Source organism: Prosopis cineraria, unplaced genomic scaffold (genome assembly GCF_029017545.1).
Source record: "Prosopis cineraria cultivar Desert tree isolate PC_DT_omini unplaced genomic scaffold, ASM2901754v1 PC13, whole genome shotgun sequence".
In the NCBI taxonomy this organism is placed as follows: Eukaryota; Viridiplantae; Streptophyta; class Magnoliopsida; order Fabales; family Fabaceae; genus Prosopis; species Prosopis cineraria.
In genome coordinates, this window is record NW_026555344.1 from 39,745,721 (window position 1) to 39,769,026 (window position 23,306).

The 23,306-nt window shown below is 33.3% G+C and overlaps 2 protein-coding genes across 5 annotated transcripts; one reads left to right on the plus strand and one right to left on the minus strand.

Annotated features, from left to right (window-relative positions):
- Window positions 1-1,287: 1,287 nt before the first annotated feature.
- On the minus strand, window positions 1,288-8,807 carry LOC129291730 (transcription factor MYB3R-3-like). 4 transcript variants are annotated; one of them, XM_054929237.1, is made up of 9 exons: window positions 8,484-8,807; window positions 8,058-8,236; window positions 7,769-7,820; window positions 7,466-7,523; window positions 6,628-6,722; window positions 6,444-6,547; window positions 5,665-5,793; window positions 3,421-4,542; window positions 1,288-1,615 (listed from the first exon to the last, which is right to left on the minus strand). In XM_054929237.1, the coding sequence occupies exons 2-8, from the start codon at window positions 8,201-8,203 to the stop codon at window positions 3,435-3,437; spliced, it is 1,692 nt and encodes a 563-aa protein (XP_054785212.1). In that variant the 5' UTR covers window positions 8,204-8,236; window positions 8,484-8,807; the 3' UTR covers window positions 1,288-1,615; window positions 3,421-3,434. The 4 variants fall into 4 exon arrangements, with proteins under 4 accessions (XP_054785212.1, XP_054785210.1, XP_054785211.1 ...); XM_054929235.1 differs by having other exon boundaries at window positions 8,428-8,807; XM_054929236.1 differs by having other exon boundaries at window positions 8,672-8,805.
- A 7,665-nt stretch (window positions 8,808-16,472) lies between these two features.
- Window positions 16,473-23,191, plus strand: LOC129291083 (kinesin-like protein KIN-10B). The gene is given in 14 exon segments (XM_054928208.1): window positions 16,473-16,824; window positions 16,921-17,089; window positions 17,749-18,142; window positions 18,668-18,873; window positions 19,344-19,657; window positions 19,743-19,806; window positions 20,422-20,503; window positions 20,746-20,927; window positions 20,930-20,935; window positions 21,021-21,067; window positions 21,184-21,205; window positions 21,465-21,527; window positions 21,605-21,643; window positions 22,693-23,191. Coding segments are annotated over 14 exon segments (1,905 nt in total). The 5' UTR covers window positions 16,473-16,588; the 3' UTR covers window positions 22,774-23,191.
- Window positions 23,192-23,306: the final 115 nt, after the last annotated feature.

Genomic DNA, 23,306 nt, shown 5'->3' on the forward strand with positions numbered 1-23,306 from the left:
AAGATATTGATGGAAATTGTTTTGGATAGAAGAATATGGGCATGTTTAAAGATCAAGTCAATAATCAAATTATATAAACTTTATTTATATTTATTTTAAATGTGTTAGTATAATTTTCAATTAAGGTTATTATTTTTCATTAAAATAATTTAGTGGACGCACGGGGACACAGCTTTTTGAATAAAAAGTGAAGGATAGAAATTGAATTGGAGTGGAGAGCAGAATTGAAATAAGAAGGTAGAGCTGGCGGCGGAATTAGGCAGGAGAACCGAGGCGGACATGGCAATTGCTCTTCGTCTTCTTTTCCAGTTCTTCAATCTTTTGGGCAATGGCTACTCTAATTTTTGCCTATTACTGTTTGATTTTTTTAGTTTCATGGAGAACTAATTTTATTGATATGATCAATTACAAAATATGATCTTAAGCTGTAATTAGAGTTTTTGATATTTAAGAAAAAATTTATTTTAACTTTATTTTAATTTATTTTTCTTTTCTTTGCCTTTAAATTTTATATTTTAATTACCATTACTGATTAGAGTAATTCTATTGCATGATTTCTGAATTATATATTTTATTTAAAATTTTATTTATTGTAATCAATTGATATAATATTATGAAAGTAATTTAACCTAACTTTGAATGATTATTTGTACTTTATTTCTAATATAACTAACTTAAAACAGTTGTTAACTTATAGGTTAAAAAAATTTTAATTAATCTATAACTTAATAATCCCTATTCTGAATATCTTTGTCATTTAATTAGTCTAGGTTTGAATTGTAACCATTCTTTTGGTGCCTTTCATTATCAACCCCATCTGCCGTAGGATAAGGTGGATTGTGAAAGGAAGAGAACGTTGGGTTGTTAAAGAGCTCACACTTCTTCAATACCCCCAAAAAAAAAAAAGAAAGAAGAAGAAGAAGAAGCAGAAGAGCTGTTCTTCAATACCAAAAAAAAAAAAAAGGGCTTTTCCAATAAGCAAAATATTCATCAGAACCAAACAATGGACAATGCCATTTTATCCACTTCCTTTCTCGCGACTCAAACTGGCTCTAACCCAAAGGTGACACGAAGTAATGTTAGCAGTCAGTAGAGGATGTTTAGGGGATATGTACTAGGTGTAGGTCCCCCTGCTAAGTGGGTCCCAAAATCAAAATCTTCGTTCAGAACGCTTATACCTGGCCCGAAAAAAGAATGATGAGTATTTAAAACAGAATCGATAAAAAAAAAAAAAAAAGCATTCCACTATGAGCCAAGTTAACAGGAAAGGCCCAAAAAAGGACGGACTTCATAAAATTTCAAAACATTTCCTCTTTCTAAGATGGGGCTTGCTGTACAAATCTGGTACTGTCAATATGCTACATATATATCCACAACTTTATGGAACCTATAAAAATTTATTATTGTGCATATATCAGACGCCTACTGCTCCTTAATTCTGCTCACGGGCTAGTTATTGAGTGCACCTGCAAACCAACTTTCGCGTGGATTAGCAAGTCACAGTGATTCATGTATTCTTCTATATTAGCTTTTCAAAATTGGCAAGATGTCCTTTGACAAGATTCTTCCAGGTTCCAGCTTTGATCCCTGCATGAAGAATCATATCTGATGACATCTGTGATCAGAAACGAACAAGTTTAGATGGATAAATTCACAGCCAAAAAGATGCAAGGAGAATTACTTGTCTATATTTTCTCGCTAACGTGATTCTAATTCTAAATAATGTTCGCATGTTATAATATTACCACATGCCTAAAGAAATATATAAATACGGTGTTACATGTCAACTATTGTGCTTTGACCTATTATGCATGTGCCAAAGAGACCCCTTTATCAGCTCTACCTACTTTATAATATTTAAATAGTGTTCAATCAGACTTTATTGGTCGACAGAGAAGCCAGTGAAAACTATTTTCTTTGTCGAGACTTGAGAATCACATGATGCAAGGAAAAGAGAGTCACTTGTCAATTATTTGCCAAAAGGTCGAACACTGCTATTTCTTTTGAATGAGGAACAAGACCGTCGAGGGCATTTATTCCAGTTTATGTTACTTGAGAAGCATTTCTCAACACGTCTAAAAAAAAAAAGAAAAGAAAAGAAAGAAAAAAACACAATTATTAATCCCTATAGTTTCATCACGTTTTGTTTTTAGCTCCTGTATTTTTTTTTTCCAGTATTTTCAGTCTCCAAGAAATACTACAAAAACTCAAACTATAAGGACATAAAAAACAAACATCACCCAGGGACTGAAACCACTAAAAAAAAAAAAAACTATAGAGACTAAAAGTAAAACCCTATAAAACTATAGTGACTGATGCTTATATTTAAGAAAAATACAAGCAAGGTCAAATCCTGATGGGTCAAGTTGAAGATTGCCATTAGTTCCTCATGACGTGCAACTTAGGCTTCATGGATGCAGAAAAGAAATAAGATCTTTTTGCCTATTGCCTAGGACTCAAGTAATTAGATCAGCTGCAGATTCATGGGTAACTGATAAGATAATTCAATTAAGAACAAGCTTCCCATTACAGAACACACCCCATATCCACAGGGTCAGGGGGAAGTTCAAGTTTCTATACTACATGTAGATAGCAAATAACCGTACAGGGGGGACTACATGATTGTTCAAGTTTATCTATACATTCTTCTGCATCCTGAATAGAAATGCACAAAACTCCGAGAGAAAAGATCCTAACACAACGATTGCTTAAATTTAAAGAATAATTTTCACCCAAAAAAAAAGAGAGAGAATAATTTTGAATTGTCAAGGACAAATCTTGCACTTCTTATACACCTTACTAGTTTAAGATATTCTATTTCTTGCCTAGTTGTACAATACATGTAGTTTTTAACGACTAAACAACTACTGATACCAAGTGAAAAATAACTTTTGTCAAATATCTAATTCAGCAACAATATAAGAAGAATTACCAAACCAAAAAATGTAATTAAATACTCAAACTGTTTAAAACGTTATTTTTTTTCATTGCAGTGCAGATCTGCATCAAATTAAGCCATAAACCTTTCGCTTAAAAAAAAAAAAGAGGGAAGAAGCCATAAACCTGGAAGTCATAAGCTCGCCAATATTTTCCATTTCAGCTGGATCAAAATTTCTAACTATCATTTAACTTAATTCTTTTTTAATTAAATTTCTATGCTTGCTTGTAACTAATGATGTTACTCAATTTCCAAGTACTCTGCATTCATGGCCATTGGTTGGAAAATTTTCTTTTAAACTATATAATATTTGCCTTTTTATAAAAAAAAAAAAAATTATTGTTTATCTTTCTCCCTATAAGAACAGCCTGTTTCCTCACCAAATAGATATTAATTCATTAGACCTCTCTGAGTTTAAGCAGAAACATAATGCAATTCAACAAAGAAAATCAGTATATAGAATATATAGAAAATATACTGACCTTAAATTAATGCACTAGGTCACTGCCACTTTTGTATCAGGTAAGCAATCTCCAGCCATTGCAGTGCTCCTAGCAGATTTTTCCATTTTGTTGCTATCATGCTTCTCTTTATCAAAAGCAAACTCAAGTTGTTTCTCCACAGACTTGACAAAAGCTTTTCGCTTGAATCTTAACCAGTAAGGGGGAGAAGCATTGAAAGCCATGTTATTGAGGATGTCATCACTTGCTGGACTCTGAAAGAGCTCTCCATACCCAGAACCAGAATTATTCTTGGTTTCCTCCTGTTCATTAGAAGTATGAAATCCACCATCCACTTTCACAAATTTACAAGGAGTTACATGTGCTTGGACTCCATTCTTTCTCTTCCTCAATATGGAAGGAGTATATGGGAAAGTTTTAGCAGCCATTTTCAATATTGATTCAGGAGTCTCTGTGCATAATTCACTGCCCTTCACACAAGGTGGGGTGAAGAAACCGACAGGTGACATTACTTGAGTAGCATTGTACTCGTTCTGCAGGCAATACATACTTAAATAAAGGGAATCTAAAGGAACTGAGCTCTCCAACAATGGAGGCTCATAATACAAAGAACCAGAGGATGGACTATCCTGTGAAAAAGATGTACCAACTAGCCTGCTACTTCTCATTTCGCCATTATTCACACAATTCCCAACTTTATGCTTGCCATTTAGTCCAGTGTTATCAAATTTTGGGTCGCTGGTCAATCCAAAATTATCCCTTGACACTGGTTCTGAGTTGCTGCAGCCAAGATCTATATTGGATGATCTGAGCCTCCATTCTCCAAAGTCAGAATCAGCACCTTCATTTGCAGGAACGTTCAGAGAATTATCAAACTCTCTCACAGTTGCCAAGGACTCTAGTTGATTCTTTCCACCGCCATCTTTAGTGTTCTCTGTATTTTCTGATGATGTCTCAGCGGCAGTATCTGATACTTTATTTGAGCATACATGTACTGTTTTACTAGAAGAGCGTCTTATTGTATCTTTCACACCACCTTGAGCACCGTTCTTTTGGATTGGTGGAAGATTTCCTGTAGCTAAATAAAATTCTAATTTTTTCTTTAATGAACTATTCCAGTGGTTCTTTATTGCATTATCAGTCCTGCACCAAAAAAAATGTGTGCACTAATTTGAATTTATATAAGAAACATACTTGCAATGAAAATGCCAAAAAGTTTTAATATTGGACATCACAGAATATATATAAGAGTAAGTTACATAAACTTCTTCCCTTACTTTCCACATATAAATGGAACTCTCTGAAACAGAAAGTAATGCAATTATAGTCCAGTTTTGACTAAAATACCCTACATTAACTTATATTTTTGCGTTAAAAAGTTAATAAAATACCAAATCCATTTGTTTAGATTTATTTGTACAATTTGAAAGCAATTATCTTTTTCTTTTTTTCATTCAACAACAACAACAACAACAACAAGCCTTTATCCCACTAGGTGGGGTCGGCTACATGGATTGCAAGACGCCATTGTGCTCTATCATTTATTAAGCTTTTAGAAATATTATTAATTAAGAGTCTTTTTTTCATTTTAATCTACACAAATTTGGATATAATATGTACTTGTATATTTAGGACATTGGAGGTTATTCAGTAAAAAATTTTAAAATTGGAATAGAAAATATAAAAAATATACATTAAAGATGTGTACAATTTCAGAAAAACTTAGGGATAATTCACGTTATTTATTTTACATTACAACTTCGATCAGGTTGCAAGACCAACTTAGAATTATTGTGGCATTATCATTACTTTTCAATACCTCATGGTGGCTTGAAATATCATTTCTTGAATTCCAGGGAACTACTCAATAAAGTGGACTAGTGTGATCTAAAATCAAGTGACATGTATGATCTGACTGGCATTGATCAAACTAGTGATCAATGTCACACATTCATTAGAATTCATTGAAACATTAGAAATCCGAGACAATTAAAGTAAAACTGTAAAAGATCACCATAACATGATAATCAACCCCCCTTCTTACCAGGAGTGATTGAATTACACCTCAAATTTTTGTCCTTTAATGAGAAAAGGATTCATAAAAATACATATAAGCCCCCCTTATCATGTTGAATATCTATAAGAGAAAACACCCCAAATTCAAACTAGCTGCCAGCATAATATCTTTAGCTCAACATTCCATGATTTAGGAGTTATGACCTTGGTTTCATTATTGATAATAACAAAGTTCACAAGAAAGTATACCTTCCAGGCAAAACTTTAGCAATTTCAGCCCATTTGTTCCCATGCATGTGATGAGCATTCATGAGGGCCAGTTCTTCCTCCAAAGTCCAGGCATCCTTCTTTATTTCAGGATTAAGATGATTGTGCCATCTGTAAATGTTCGGAAATTTAATCTCATGAACATGAACTCATATTTTGAAGCCAAGACATTATTTTTATGTCTATCACAAGCTCTAAACAATAAGAGGGAGACTGGAAAAAAAAAGGAAAAATAAAATAAAATAAAATGCATCCTCTGGTCCTTAATATTAGTCACAATTTTGGAAGGATTTCTTGGTCCAAAATATAAATCGCTTCGACATATGTCTGTTGCATTAATTACTTTCTTCCATTTATGCCTTTGGTTTGCGATTAATATAATTAATATCACATTGACATTTAATGTAATTAGTAAGGGCAGTGATGGGAAAGTATTGGCTTCTTTTGTTGATGACTTTAACGATTAACCAACTTTTAACTCCTTTTCTAAATATGCATAAGGTAGTTAAAAGTTAGCTATATTAAGGACCAAAGAAGTATCATTTAGCTCATAGGCAAAGCTAAAAGTAATTATCAACTGTAAATATGTAATAGGTTCCAAACAAAACTCATCTTTTGGAGCCTAACAATAAGAAGATTGAATGAGAATTATGAAATGACTTAAAACAATCAGAAACAACTGAAACTTGATATTTAATTTGACAAGGGATTCCAACATTTATTAGCTCACAGAAATACCACATACACTTCATTAAACCTACCGCTCTCGACACTGTTTCCCAATGCGACCAGGCAAAGATTTTGCTATCATAGACCATTTTGCTGGCCCATATTTTGATACCAGTTCAACAATTTTGTCATCCTCCTGTAAGCCAAGCAAGCAAGAGAAATTAATGATACAATAAAACAGCAGGGAAAACAAAAGAAAACAGGACAAGGTCCAACCTCAGGAGTCCAAGGGCCTTTAACAAGCTCAGGATTAAGAACCTTTTGCCATCTGTGCAGACATTGCACTTCTGATCTATCAGGAAAATATTCAGCTGCATTCCAAATTTTAAATTGGTGTCATGAACATGAGTGTGATACTTTTACAGGAGCGTATGATCAACACATAGGTATATATTATCAACAAACACAATTCCTGCAGTTCACACACTTATTACTTTCCTTTGCAATGCATAAAGTGATCAACAATTAATAGGAGAAAACAAGAAAAGATATATGTATCAATTTTAGTTCTACTTTACGCCTGCCAAAGTAATGCCACCTTAACTAATAATCATCATCATGCCAGCGATAAAAAAAATGTTATGCCCATATTTTCCAACAGCAATTCTGGTCTATCAATCCATCTATTTATATATATATATATATATATAGCTTTCTCTAGTATCAAAAACCCATAAATCGTAAGCACATTAATCCTGTCTAGAAGTACAAGAGTTTAATTATTAAATCTTCAAGATGAAGTATCATCATGTCATCATTACGATAAGCCCGCCATACATACAAAAAACTCTGATTAAAGCTCTGACAATAATATTTTCCTTGTTTCTTACACTTCCAGTTGTCATATTATTAATCTCATTCCTTCAATTCTTTTAAATATCCCATTTAAATTCAAACACTGATGTTATCCGAACAGAATCACTTCCCATAAGAAGCTAGTATGAACTGCCAAAAAACCTACTTGAAACATCCATGAATCATCACTGAAATTTTGAAACTAGATATCTTTATACAACCAAGCTGAATAGTAACAAAATATGTATATATAAATTACCTATTTTCTTCCAACTCTTGCCCTTGAAAGCTGCAACAGCATTCCTCAATGTCTCATCCTGCAGCAAGTTGAAGAAAGCATTCAACAACAAATAGGAAAGAAACAAGAATAAGAAAAAATGCTGCCATGTTCAGGACTAAGCAACAACAATGTAAAACTAGATGAGTTTTAAGCTAATGATAATCAACAGATACCAAACTGAACTGATTTTATTATTTTGATTGGATAGCAAGCAGGAAGTCAGGAACATATGTAACAGGGAAAAGGATAGAAGAAAAGAAGCTATTGTCTCAAAGGACTAACCTCCTGGGCTGTCCAGCCACCCTTTGCACGCCTGATGGGGCCAGTGGTCCTCCTGCATCATCAAATTATTTACACAAGATGACAAGCAGAGCACGATTATCACATGCAAGATTCAGAATGGTCAAATCTTTCTAAAATAGATAGGGAATCAGTTGCTATTGCAGAATGTGAAATTTAGCAAACCAGTGGACACTGAATTAATCCCAGGTTTGAACAAAAATTTTTAATTTCTAAAGAGGACATTAGTTTTGTTACTATAGTGAAAAGCAAAGATCATATCAGATGTTACCGATGGGAGGGTGATGTTGATGCGGGGCTATATCTCCCAGGGGACTTGTGTACAGCACTGGCACTGCCTTCAGAGATAGAGGAGTTAGACGCAGCAGTAGATTGCTTGTTCTCTAGACAACACTCCTCTGATTTCAATTCAGCCATATCTTGCTATAACCATCTCCAAAACCCAAAATCCTGATCAACAAGCCGGCGGATATCGTTAAAGACTAAGGAAGATCTTCAGATGACGTCAACCGAAATATACACCAGCCAACAAAAACCCTAAAAAAACCCCACTAAAATTCCATGATTTCCAAAGTCCCGCAGCGAAATATAAGAGCAAGCAGAACCTAGATCTTATAAACGGTTATCAGATCAAAACCTACAGAAGAAAACGCCAATAATCCCCCTGGCTTGAAGCACTGAATCCGTGGGTTCTCACCGAAAACAAACAAACACCGGGGTCCATATGGGCAGGGAACAAATCACCAACCAAACTTGCTCGAGGTCGAGAAAACCGTAAAGACTCGATCGAATACAGAGGTGGAAATGAGAAGAAAGCGAGCTGGATTTGGCGAGCAATAAACAACAAAATCGAGAAAAGATAGCAAATTTCCAATAGTGAAGTACCTCTGCCTGGGGATAAGTGGCGGGAATGAAAGTGAATGTCATAAAAAGGGAGCCAAAAATCCAAGCCCAAATATACCTCCCTGGGAAACAAAGCGAGCTATGGTTTCGAAAAGACCTCGCCCGTTGAAACAAGGAAGGCAATATGGGGAAAACAAAAATATTAAAGAATTGGCGACTTTTTATATATAACGAATACATAGCACCGACGTCTCCATTAGGCGTTAACTACCGTTATCGATTTTGTTTCCTTCACTCATTCACCAATGTCATCATATTATTATTATTATTATCATTATCATTATCATTATTATTATTATTGTGAACTTGTACTAGCTAAGATTACACAATGCATTTTTTATGTTTTGAAGTTAGTAATTATTTTTGGTAAAATAATAAGGTTAAAATATTTTACATATAATATTAATTTTTTACGCAAATTATAATTCATTAAATATTTTCATAATATTAATTTTAAATTTTGTTTAATTTAAATTTTTAGTCATGACGATATTTGTGTTTATTATAATAAATTTATCTTTAATATTTCGGCTAAAATTAAAATATTGTAATAAAAGAAATAAGCTTTAAAATTTGTGTAGTGGACCTACTTAATTTGTATCTTAGCTAGAGTGTAACTTTTTTTCGTTATATAGAGTATGTATATATTTCAATTTTAATTTTTTTAAAAAAACTAGGTATGTTAGATAATATTCCAAGAAAAATAAGAAATTATCCTCCAGAAACATAGTTTCTAAGGGTTAACAATCATTAACCAATCATCTAGATATTTAGACTCGTGAAAAAGTGAAAGAACAAGTTTAAACCTCAATTGGCACTAAGGCATGTTTGAGAGTATATAATGAAACAGAAAAGAATGATGATTGTTAGAATATAATGGGATAGAGTGGAATGGAATGGAACATTCCGTAATTTAAAAGTTTTATTAAAGTAATAAATGATTTTAGTTAATCATTATTTAAAATATTATAAAATTAATATATTTGAATTATATATAATTATATTTTTTAGTTTGATGGTGAGGGCAAATGAAAGGGTGAGAGGGAGGTGAGAAAAATGGGTTTTTTAACAATAGGTGATTTGAAAAGCCCTTCAAGCCATTCCACTCTCTTTCAAAAATTTATCCCAAGTAATGTTATAAGGTTTTTATCCATTCCATTATATCATAAAAAATATATATATATCTCCTAGACATTACCTGAAGCCTAAGGGGTCTTGATTAGTTGGGTTAATTTTAGACTATTTGATGGGGATAGAGGAGATCAGAGGTTATAAGGAATGCTACAACTAATTAGGCAATGTTTAATATGCGAAAAAATGTTTTATAGAAAAAAATGAGAAATATTTCTAGAAATAAAGGATATATATGTGTATATTTTTAGAAAATGCATTTTTACTTGCTAAACATTATATTAGAGTACGTTGCTTGGAGGGTTAAAGTGCCTTTGCTAATATTAATTGATTGAACCTCACAAGACTTGAAGTCTAAACCTTAATTGCTTCGATTGGCTGACTTCCACAAATATGAAAACAATCAAACTTATGAAGATACGTCTCCTCTTGTCTTAAGTTGGGATTTTCTTCTCTAATAAACACCCAATTATACAGTCTTATATGTGGCAATGGAGTTTTGTATGGTTGAGTAGAGAATGAATCAATCACAAGGTCCAAAGAATGTTACATACTTAGGCTCATGAAATGGCTGGTTAGTATACATGCATGTATAAATTTTAGGGAGAATTGCACTTAGGGCTCTCAAAGCATAAAAATTTACAATCAAGACTCAATGCATTTTGAATTTATTATGTAGGCCTGAAGGCATTAGATGTAAATATATTTTAGTGATAAAAGATCCATTTGTCCATATATGACCTTTGTCATTACCCATACTTAAGTCCAACCAATGAAGCCAATTAATTTTAAGTAAGAGACTAAATGAAGGAAGATAGAATCAACTTTGGCTAACAGCACTCGTATAACATATTTTAGAGTAAATGAGATCTCAAAATAATTTCCACTTGAAGACAATAAGTTAAGCCCTAAAAAACCATTTAAAATCAGAGTACAAAAGGTTATAGAAACATAGGAAAATGTTTGAGCATTATGACAAGTTAAATAGGTGCAAAAGAGTCATTTCAATAAAATTGGACATGTCTGTCATGGCTAAGTGCTTATCTGTTATGGCTTGTGGTGTAATAACCTCTGTCATTAATCATTCTTAAACTTAATTAATTAAACCAGACATTAAAAGTAAGAATCAACCTTAGCTAAGGCAAAGTTTAATAACTACTTTGAAAGCATTAAGGGCAATGGTATCCAAAAAAAAATTGTTGAAAGTAAACAATAAAATATGACACTTAAAAAATACTTTAAATCATAGTAGACTATGCTCTTAAGATGTTTGGAAAGATAGTGAGACCAAAGGAGCAACATGAAGCTTACCATTTTCTACTAGCATGAAATTACCCAAATCTGACATAAATGTTTTTGTTATTTCAATGAAAACATGTTATTTATGAAGTTTATAATGTACAAATGTTGCTGTTATGCAAGTGTTCAGGTATGCTATAATGTCCACTTGATATTATCAGAATATACCATGCAAATCCTCACTAATAATTAAGAACCAATTAATCCATATGATTTACAACAGAAGAGGTTTAATAATTAAGTTTGAAATCATATAAAACTCAGGATCCTACCAAAACCCTTTCTAAAAATGTTGGTTAAGCTTAACATATGTTTTAGAAATCAGAGTTAAACAATATAGGGAAGCATGAGGACTAATATGGAAATAGATAACCAAATGTTTGTTAAAAATATAGTTTGCCCTAACAAGATACATACGAATGCAAAAAGCCATATTTTCACAACTTGAACTGCATCTAAGTGCTACTAGCTTCAATTGAGGCTTAAACCAAGTCCAATAAATTGGCAAGTACTTGTTAGTATAGTTATTCACACTTTATCATCATCCAAACACATTTTTAAACCATTTAAACGTTCTAGAAATTCACTAAAAAGAGGCATATCTATAAATGTTGTACTTGGCTAACCAACAACATTCAATAATCAAAATATCTAGTATACCATAAGTAATCATATACTTGCAGGTGTAATTTGGCCACAATACAACCTCACCAAGAGATTCACAATACAAGCCAAATTCCCACAATAACAAGTCACATAAATCATGCAAGTACATCTAAAAGAATGATATGTTCCTAGTTGGCAATGAAAACATGTGTACATATATTCAATTACACATTGTTAATCAAAAGTTATTGGGCAATTACAAAGAGCAGAGCCTATCTACTTTTTGCCATGACTAGCTTCCCTTTTACCCTTGGCAGCACTGTCAATTATGAGATGAGATAAAATCCCAATAACTAAATAAGCACACTACCTACTAATAAGTCAAAATATAAATAAACATGCAAAGTGGGATAGCAACAATTTATATAATCATGGTATAATAATGCATGATTCACAGATTCAAATCGAACCTCTTAAACATTGACGATTGAACCTGTGGGCTATTAACATGATTTGGCCAAGTCTATGACCAGACTAATCTGATCTCATCAAATAGGGAAAATAACCTGGCTAAGGTCTCATTCCACTTTTAGACCATGATTTTCCATTTTTTGACTAATTAAGGTATCATATGCCTAATTAACCGCTACATGCAATACAACGAGGACTTTCAAATAGAATAATCAAATACTAAGGCCACGCATGGTGTCGAGTGATACCATATGATTTTGTACTACTCCCTTTTAAAGTGAACCGCCCATCCTCACATGCACCATCATACAATCACATGTTGCTTTAGTCTAAATCACATATATGCATGACTATGCTTGCACATATATTAGATTTCACCCAGTAATAACCATGATCAATACACCATTATCATAGATTAAGATCATAAATTCATAAATATAGGTGTACGCAATTATATATATATATATATATATATATCAAAATCTTCAATTTCACCCAATAATAACCATTTTCCTATTTCACATGAGTTTTAAAACTAACTCACATACTCGCATGCTTGTTTATAGATATAATCTCATATAGGTACATCCTGACAATTTATAAAACCTTAAATATGATCTAGCAGGTTAATAACTAGGATAAATTATTTGTTTACCTCAACCTTTTCATTATATAAATGGTTAACAATGGATTTTACAACACTTCTCAAGCCTCCTTAAACTCAAGCAACTCCGAGCAACTATAATTCATATAATTAAACTCTAATCATTAATCATCAATCCCAACAAAAGAATTTTTTAGTTTAATTAAGCTAGCCACAACCTTACCTTTTATCATTAACTAAACTAAAGCCCCCAACAACCTTTTATTAGTTCCATTTATCCTCCATGAACTCTAACAACAATAAATTTTGGTCTATATAGTTCTCAAAGTCTTAATTTAAGCCTAAGGTTCATATAAACCCTAAATCCCAACACTTAAACATTATAAAATCACCAATCCTAGATATATAAACTTAAAGTAACTCCAATAACTCTATTCAATCCATTGGATTTGGATCTAAACCCTAAAGTTTAAAAATCACAACTCCCAAATCTAAAAATCTTTCAAGACAAACGTGTAGGAAGGTAGTGGGAAGGATTAGGGAGTTTAGCTGGATAATTGGAGGACTAAAAATAATCCCAAGTAGACAAAAATTGAAGTCCTAATAGAGCACCATTATTGCTTTCCTTCTCCCCCTTCCTCTCCTTGGGTTCTAATTTGATTTTCAAAATAGGGACTTTTATCTATGTTTGCAACCGTGAACAGTTGGCTTATGTATTTCACAACCTTAGATGGTTGAAGCCACTTAAACCAAATTTGCTTTATCTGTCCATAATTATGGGTGGTTATCTCTACTGAAGGACTCAATTGCAGGTAGTTGTGAACATAGAGCACACTTCTCTTTCAATAATGCTTGTTCACGCACAATGATCACCTCTTTAGATTACAATTGTTATGAACAAAGACCCAACATTTTCCCTTAAATACACCTTTAAGCCCTAAATTTTGCTCTACCTTACACCTAGTCTATTTCTACTGTTTATTACTTCTAATTACCCTTGTTGATATAATTTAATCGAACAATTAAAATCCCGAATGTTATATATGTCATATAAATAAAAATTGTGTTGTTAATAAATAAACATTGTCATATTATTTATAGATTTTTTGTTGTTTAAAAACCTGTGAAACTTGTACAAATATTTAATTAAATCACACAGATCATGTGAAATAAATAGAGATTGTGTTCTTAATAAAGGGACATTTTTATGTTATATATGGACTTTCTGTTATTCATAAATTGGGAAAATGTTCAACTTATAACCGCACAAAATATGTGAAATAAATGGACAGTATATTATTAATAAATAGATCTTTTTATGTTATATATGGACTTTTTATTTTTCATAAACTTGAAAAACATAAAAATGTTCAATTTATAACCACACAAACCATGTAAAATAAATGGATATTGTATTTTTAATAAATGAACCTTTTCATGTTATATATAGATTTTCTATTTTTTTTAAACTTGGAAAACATAAAAATGTTAAGCTTAATTGCATGGACCATATGAAATAAAAAGATATTGTGTTGTTAAAAAATGAACCTTTTTAAGTTATATACATACTTTTTATTATTTATAAACCTGAAAAACTTGTACAATGTTCATTGCAAATAATTTCATTTACACCGCAGCAAGTGTTCTCCAAACATACATCACAATATTTGTTATACATATATTTACAGAAAACCAATTCCATACATAAAAAGCCAACTTAAGATAGCACAGAGAAATATTAAGTACATTTTGATGCTTCATCTTATTATTTTTGTTTTTCTTTGATTCCTATTGTGAGTGCAAGGGCACTCTAAGCTTTAATAGTATTACATACTCCATTAGCAAGTACAAAATGTCATACCTGAATCATTTTATACTCCTATACAAATTGACAAAATTTAGAAATTTACAAATAAAATTTTTAATATTTACAAGCACAAATTCAAATATTTACAAGTAAAAGTCTATATCTTGACAAGTAAAGGTTTGAAGTTGACGTTTTCCCAAAGTCCACAAATTTAAAACCAAACATTTGAATATTCACAATTAAAGGTTCATCTATTCATAATTCAAAGTCTATAATTTTTTACTTCAAATATTCACAACTCAGTGATAGCATGCTCTGATTTTTACAATTTCTGTAGTAGTTCCCAAAATTGAGTTCACTTGAATTTCAGCTCTTGCTCAAAATATGATTTAGATGAAAGATAAATAAACCCCTTTCAAAAGTAAAACAATATTTGATGTTGCAAAATCCAGCTTCCTTCGAACTACATATATCCCATATGCTTTGTTTAGAAATTGCTATCAATTTTATGATAAAACAAACAAGCAAATTCAAAGCCTTCTATGTCAAATCCAAAGAAGAGGAGGGAGAGAGGAAAGGTAATGAGAGAAGGGAGAGAAGGAAGATGAAGATGAAGAGAAAGAGAATGAAGGCAGAGGAGAGGAGGGAGAAGAGGTCAAAGTCAAACACTAGTTGGTTTTGGGATGGGCGAATGGGTCTTTTCCTGTTAAAACACACTTACATCTAAGCTCTTTGGGTCTACAGAATAAATTCAGAATACATTGGACCTTAATTGTAAATTTTTTTGGTTTGGAGACCCTTGGTACCATTCTCCCTGGATTTTAAGCTGTCAACTGGCCTCCTAAATCATTCTACACATTGCTGCAATGGCCATCCTTATAAGAGACCCACTCATGCAAGCTAAACCATGCATCTCTAAAAAACTGAACACATGCTGGCCCAATATTACCTATGTTAATAGGGACTCTCATGGTTATTTCTTAGTGTCAGTCTAGAAAAATACAAGGAAAGGAAATAAACTTACTATATGCTCCCTTACCTTAATTTCATGCAACTGATCATGACGGAGTCTGCTTTAATTTTCCCTCAAACCCTAGCAAGGACACCGATCCGCTATGTAGATCTAAAACATCGAATTAACATTGCAAGATATCTATAAATATACATGTTTTGTGCATGGTTAGTTATATCATAGTAATAAAAGATCGTGACGATGTCTTGGCTGTCTATTACATGATTAAGCATGCATGAACGTACCCTCTTCAACAAGAAAATTCAAACATCTTGACGTGCGACGTGTTCCAACCCAACAATTCCTTTCTTTCTTTCTTTTTAAAGAAGGAAGCAATTATATTGAGAGTGCGTTTTGGGCCCCCAAAAAAATCATGTTTCATCTAGAATTTTTAACTTTGAAATAGAGAAAATGAAACTGAACTCTTCATGCTCATCACACTTGAAAATAGGCATATGCAAATTTCCATCATATTTATTAATAATTAATTTGTTAATTTATTAATTATGAGTTATTACTTAACATCAACATAAAATGATATAACGAATGATTTAATCAATAACTCATAATTATCCTGCCTTTGCGATTCAATGATTATCCTAATCTGTAATATGTATAGTTGCATACAATCTTATGGCCAACCCAACATTGTAATCCTAATTTGTTCATTGTAGATTGTAAAATTGTAACGCCGAAGGCTCGAAATGGGGAATTGGGGGACTTTTAACTAAGCAGGAGATTATTAAAGGTTTCCACTTTGATCCGTTAGTTTTGTGGGCCCAAAAAAATTGACAAGGTCCAAACTCGAATTCAAATTGTGACTCATTTTAACGGTCAGGACGTATTCGAAACCACCAGCTTCGGGCCTCTCTTCCGATCTTGAACTGCGTTTTCAAGCTTCTCCTCCTCCCCCTTCTTGAGATCCATAATCTTTGAGTACTTTTCATCGAAAGTTGAGGCTTTACCTCCATGGCAACTCCCAGCTGCTCGTTGAACACTCCAAAAACTTCCAATTCTTGCACCCCTCTGAAAACTTCAAACCCCAAGTCAATCTCCAAGGTCAGGGTCATCATAAGAGTTCGACCCTTTCTTCCTCATGAAATATCTGCAAGAAATGGAAATTCAAGCTCATGCATCTCCTTTCTGGACCAGGACTCTGAATCCCCGGAGGAAATCACTGTCTATCTCAAAGACCCTGAAACCAGGTCAGAAAACCGAGCTTATTTTCAAGATGTTGTTTCAGGAAATTATATTTTTTGAAGTTTTGACGATAGACTCTTTCATTTTTCTTTTGGTTATAGCCGAAGGGAGTGTTATCAGTTGGATTCCTTCTTTGGCCAAGAGGATAACAATGTGGGCCAGATTTTCCATAGAGAAGTAAGCCCTTTGATTTCAGGTGTCTTCAACGGCTGCAATGCAACTGTGTTCGCTTATGGAGCTACTGGAAGTGGAAAAACATACACTATGCAGGTGTGAATGTGATCTTTATGAAACGTTTATTTGCTTTCTTAACTGTATGTTTGAAGTGTTGAGAAAGAATTAAATGTATGACTAGCATGTGATATCTGAGGTTAGGACGGTGATGTTTTCATATATTAGACTGCACTAGGTAATGATAGAATCCAATGCATTCCAAAAGAATTGGTCAAAGTCTTCATAAAATTAGAACCAAGAACTTTTGTTTTCGTTTTTTGTGGCATCCAAGCCCAGCAATTAAGGGGTGATAAGGGTTTTGAGTTTATTCAGTCTTCATTCTTTTGAGAATTTTGATCATTATTCTAAGAATGTGTAACAGTTTCGGATGTGTTTTCTTCTATCCTTGCTTTTCATGTTTGTAAGGTTAATATTAAGAATTTCACTATTTGCTCGCACCCTTTTTTCATTAATGCTACTTTAACCTCCAAACAAGCCGCCCTAAATGTGATGTTTACATTATCCAAACCGTTTCCTTCCTTTTGATATCCTAGCTCAACAACTATAGAGGTGAGAAGGAGTCTGAATTCATACAGTCCCTGATTCTTAATACTCTTGGAGTTTGCAGTGCTTATGATATAGTAACTTTTGGGGAAATAAATGTTTAATTTTTCACGTTTATGTCTTTTGTTGTGTTTTTGTGAAAAACATTGCAGGGCACTGAGGAACAACCTGGCTTAATGCCATTAGCAATGTCTGCGATCCTGTCCATATGCCCAAGCACTGGTTGTACAGCACATATTTCATACTATGAGGTTTATATGGACAGATGCTACGACCTCTTGGAGGTCAAAGCAAAGGAGATTTCAGTGATGGATGACAAAGATGGACAAATCCACCTCAGGGGACTCTCTCAGGTTCCCATACATACAATGTCTGAATTTATGGAGACATTTTCTACTGCTGTGCAGAGAAGGAAAGTTGCACACACAGGCCTCAATGATGTCTCAAGTAGGAGTCATGGAGTGCTTTTGATTTCTGTCTTCAATCCTTCCACTGATGGCACTAAAGGGTCTGTGTGTGGGAAGTTGAATCTCATAGACTTGGCAGGTTATTTCTATATTCAATTGGTGTTTGGCATCAGATTTTTTTAGTTACAAAAAGCGCAAATATTGACACATATAACACAATTCAGATCTCTCTGTTTTTTTTTTTTTTGGAAACCATGCTCTCCACATTCAAATATTGACACATATACATTTGTCCATATTATTATTTGTAATTTACAATTTAGACCAAAAATATTTATATGCTTTATTCAAATTTTGGTCTTGCAAAATTTTAGTTTCTATGTAGTTTTAGAAATATGGAGGTCTCATAGATATCCCAATAGAAAAAGAAAATGGGGAGGAGAGAATTTTTTCTCACGGTGGAGAATGGGGATTGAGAGACAAGGAAGTGGCAAGCATTGGAAGAAGTGAAGGCCTTTTTTCCTTATCCCATCATGCTTAGACATGGGATGACACGAGAAAAAATGCAATGTTAAACAGTTATTTAAATTGCCATTCATAGCATAGGTTACCAGTTTCTGTGGTCGTGACTCATACCATGCTGATGTGCATATGATTGAACCAGGTAACGAAGACAACAAAAGAACTTGCAATGAAGGAATTCGTCTCCAAGAAAGTGCCAAAATAAACCAGTCTCTGTTTGCTTTGTCTAATGTGATATATGCATTGAACAATAACAAACGTCGAGTGCCTTATCGAGAAACCAAGTTGACCCGGATATTGCAGGACTCTCTAGGAGGAACTAGCCGTGCACTTATGGTTGCTTGCTTGGTAAGTTTGACTCCTCAGGATTCCCTTTCTTTCGTTTATCTTTCGGTTCACTAGACCATGAAATAGACAACTCTAGTTATATGAGAAGCATAGATACTGACATTGACATGATCCACAAAAACATCGCCAAACTATAAAATCTTTAGTGTTTATACGAAATTCGAAAAGATGCCCCATATCAAACTTCCGCTGTCAACCCTTGGAGTGCCGTTCATTATTCTATTTTTATACGTTTTCTTTTAGGTCACTAAATCTTTATTACAAACAAAGTAACCTAAAAAGCATAATTACTAACTCAATAATATGGACAAATGATAGAGTTTGAAGTATTTGATTTTGAAAATTCGCACTCTATCTGATATTAGTAGTGTTTAAGACGCATGATGGATGCAGGCATAAGTCTTTTTATATTCTATGTTTCCATATGTAGTATTTGAGTGGCCATGAGAACGTTTTGCCTTTTATTTCAGAATCCAGGAGAATACCAGGAGTCTGTTCATACGGTGAGTTTGGCTGCCAGGTCAAGGCATATCTCCAATTTTGTACCTTCGACTCAGAAACAAGAGACCCCAAAAGTCAGAGTTGACATGGAAGCCAAATTAAGAGCTTGGCTAGAATCAAAAGGCAAAACAAAGAGCTCACAAAGACTTGCAGCATTTAATTCTCCATGTTTAAGGAAAACTCCCAAGTCCATAAACTCTGCCAAGAGATCTGTCACCTTTGTGAGTTCTGTGAAGGGAGGAGGTATTGTGATAAGCCAAAATGCTGAACGAACAAAAGAAAGGTGGATAGTGATTGAAGTCTTTCTGAAATAATATTGAAAAATGATTTCTGTCATTGACATTTTTTGTTACTTACTACTATTACAGGGCTTTTGCAGTGGCTTTTAGGAATCTGCCAGATGGTGAAGGCACCTTTGATTTTTGTTTCGAGGTTAGTGTGAATACTGCTAGTGCATTACATGTGCTAAAACTCTCACCAGCACAATTTCTAAGTGTTACTAATAATGTGAAAAATTCCCAAATTCATATGAGTAAAATCTCATTTTTTTTCTATAAGGATGACCTTCCTATCAATTATAAGTTTGAATGGTTCGCGTCATGATCTTGAGTCCAACTCTCTCATCCACTTTGAGCCTAACTCTCTGATTTCAAAATTCTTTCAATAGTAAATCACTCTTTGACTCCTAACAATCAACTTCTCAAAACACTATGCTGTATTATTTCATTAGTATCTTACTTGCACAGCTAGTTGGCCTAAGAAATATGCTAAAGAATCTTTACTAAAAGTCCATCATCATAAATGGAATTTCAAGGCCTTATTTTTAACTAGTTGTATCATTATGCTGTTCGTTTGCTTAAATTGATGAAGTAGTTTGAGAAGATATCTCTTTGAAAATCTAACATTCTATAAATAACATCCAATATTTAGAAAGGATCCGTTTGGCCCGATGTTTATAAATATTAACTTTTTATGCAAATTTTATGCATAAAATAGGCGGAATATATTCATCTTTGCTTGTATATAATAATATGAAATGTTCTATAGAGCCCACATCACGGTGATATGGACAATAGAGAAGAGGCTGTTACCAATGAGGCTGCATCAGAATCCAATAATTATCCACGAGGTATGTCACCATAACAAGAGAGTCAATTTGATTTGTGTTTCAGATATATGCTTGGACCTGGGTAGAATTTCATGCAATGATTTATTAGTTATAAATCATGAACCTACATATGCGCAAGCATATCAGACATTGACAATGTCGTGAAACATTCATGGTATGCATATGCATTTTGTTTTGTCATGGTTGATTGATAGTCTATTATACTTTCTAAACTTCTATAAGCAATATGTGGTGTTATGCAGTGGAGTCATTGGCCAAGGAGGAGAACTCACCAATTATGAACAGAAGAAAGATTATTGGTCAACCACCACTGACAATGAAAATACATTACGAAGTCCTCTCAGAAAGGCACTCTCTCCCATCAATATCAATGAGATCCAAAATAACAGCACTCCACTTGACAAATTCAGTGCAAGGAGTTCTACATTGAAGGTACGCAACTATTTAAACCTCATAAGTTCTCTACACTTCTTGAATTATCATTCTCACATCTCATCTCCAATTTAATAATATGCAGAACTGTCTAGTTCAGGAATATGTTTATTTCTTGAACAATGCGAGCAGGTAAAGTAAATCCTTCTTCTGTCTGTCTTGCTTCTTCATAGAAATTTAGTAATCATTCTTTGAAGCTCTTAACAAGGGATTTGATCTTCTTCTTCTTCTTCTTTTTTAACTTGCAGAAGGGAACTGCTTGAGTTGAAGGTAAATGAAAATTTACACTGATGCACAAATTAACTAAAGTTTTCGTCTTGATTTTAAAATGTTCAGAAGTTGAGCAAGTTTTCCCAGTTTCAGACTTTCAGGGTTAGAGGCTACCTGCTTGACGTAATTGATCCAATCAATTAAGATCATTAGATAAAGAGATTTTTATTTTTCTCAAGTTTGTCTTTGTCATTTCTTATATATTCATTCATTATTTTTTCTTCTATATTTTCTAATGCTTGCGATTCACTTTCTTCAGGGTATAGGAGAGAAAATGGCAGAATATATAATAGATCTCAGAGCCGAAAGCCCTATAAAATCTGTAAGTGAAGAAAAATTTGCGAGGTAGTAGGCAATGTTATACTTTTTTGCTGATGATGTTGTTTCGGCATTATGCAGTTAAATGATTTGGAGAAGATTGGCCTCTCTTCCAAACAGGTATAGATAATAAAAAATGATATATGAAAAATAGAAAGGACTGTTTGAAATTTGTGTCACTTGCAAACTGTTTCTTCTTAAACTTTCCAAATCGAAAACTAGGCTCTCGAGCTTTAAATTTTAAGGAATAAGTCTTTTGACCTCAAATTCCTCATAATGCTAATTAGGGTACCATCACACTAAAAGTTACAATTCAGCTATAGGAGGACTTGAGTTGATATGAAAAGTTACACATCGAATAAAATTGAGTTTAATAACTAAAATAAAATTAGGTATAACTCATGACTAGGATATGGTTTCCTTCCATTGTTGTTATTTGCTCTCTCCCTCCTTTTTCAAGTGGTCACTCCCCATTTATAACAAGTGGTATCAAGTCTAAATTTCACTTGGGACCTAGTTGTTTTTGATTTTTCACACTTGAGGAACTTGAGTTGATATGAGAACTTGAGGACCTTAACCTGGATAAAGCTCAAAACCCTTGATTTCGGGAGCTAGGACTTTGGAGTTTGTAGTGTCTTTCAACATGGGAAACTTGTAGAGGGATAAAGTCCAAATTAGATCCTGATTGCGGGAACAGGGGATTTTGTTGTGTTTGTGGCAATTTTTCAATAGAAAGAGCTTGTAAACTCACACTTAAGGAGACTTAAGCTCATGTGAGATGTTTGAAGTCCAAAAATCAAGCTGGCCTTGATTGCAAAAGTAAGGACTTTAGTCTTAGGGACTTAAATTAATGTAAAAAGTTTCACATCGAATAAAATTAAACTTAATAATTAATATAAAATAAAGCAAAATGATACAATTAAATAGAATCCGGTTGAAAAAGAAATATATGTATGGAGAATATGACATAAAACTCATTTACATGCATCCAATTATTATTGTTGGTCTGGCTCGTTCGTCTCGTCTCTTTTTTTGGTGGCGCTCCTGGTCCCATTTGCTTTTCTTGCAGTGCAGAATATGACATAAAACTCAATTTAATGCATTCTCCTCTCTTTTTGGAGAATAAATCGTTGTGATATAAAAGAAACTATATGACCTCTTCTTTACAGGCTTACAACTTGTTCACTAAAGCTGCAAGAACGATATTCGAAGACAATGCAAAAGAAACAAGTGCAACAGTGACTTGCTGACTTGGCTGCGTTTTATTAGCCAAGATCAAATGCAATTTATTACTACTCCAAATTCTTTTCTTGTTTATTAAATTGCATTATCCTCTGCTGCTAGCAACATCCTCAATGTTGCCTTGTGTTCGTGCGTGTACCATAGTGGAGAACAACAATGTGCATGTTTGCCTATATGCTGCCTATATGTTCTTTTTAACTTTGTTCGTGTTAAGTTAAATTAATCATTCAACTTTTAATTGATACGTAACATGTTATTTGCCATGTTAACAAATACTGATTGGAAAGATGACCAAGTCAGATGATCTGAGTTTTCATAATATTATATTTATACAATATGTATTGATGCAGATGATGTATGAGCACCAACCCAAGCTCCAAGGCAAGCACTTGAAAAATACTATATTATGAATTAACTAATAATTAATGTCACCGCCTTGGGAAAAATTCGTCTTAATAATTGAGAGATAGATAACTAGATTACCCATCTGGTGGTCAATTGGATAACTAACTAATCAGAAATCCAGTTGCTTTGCATGCCG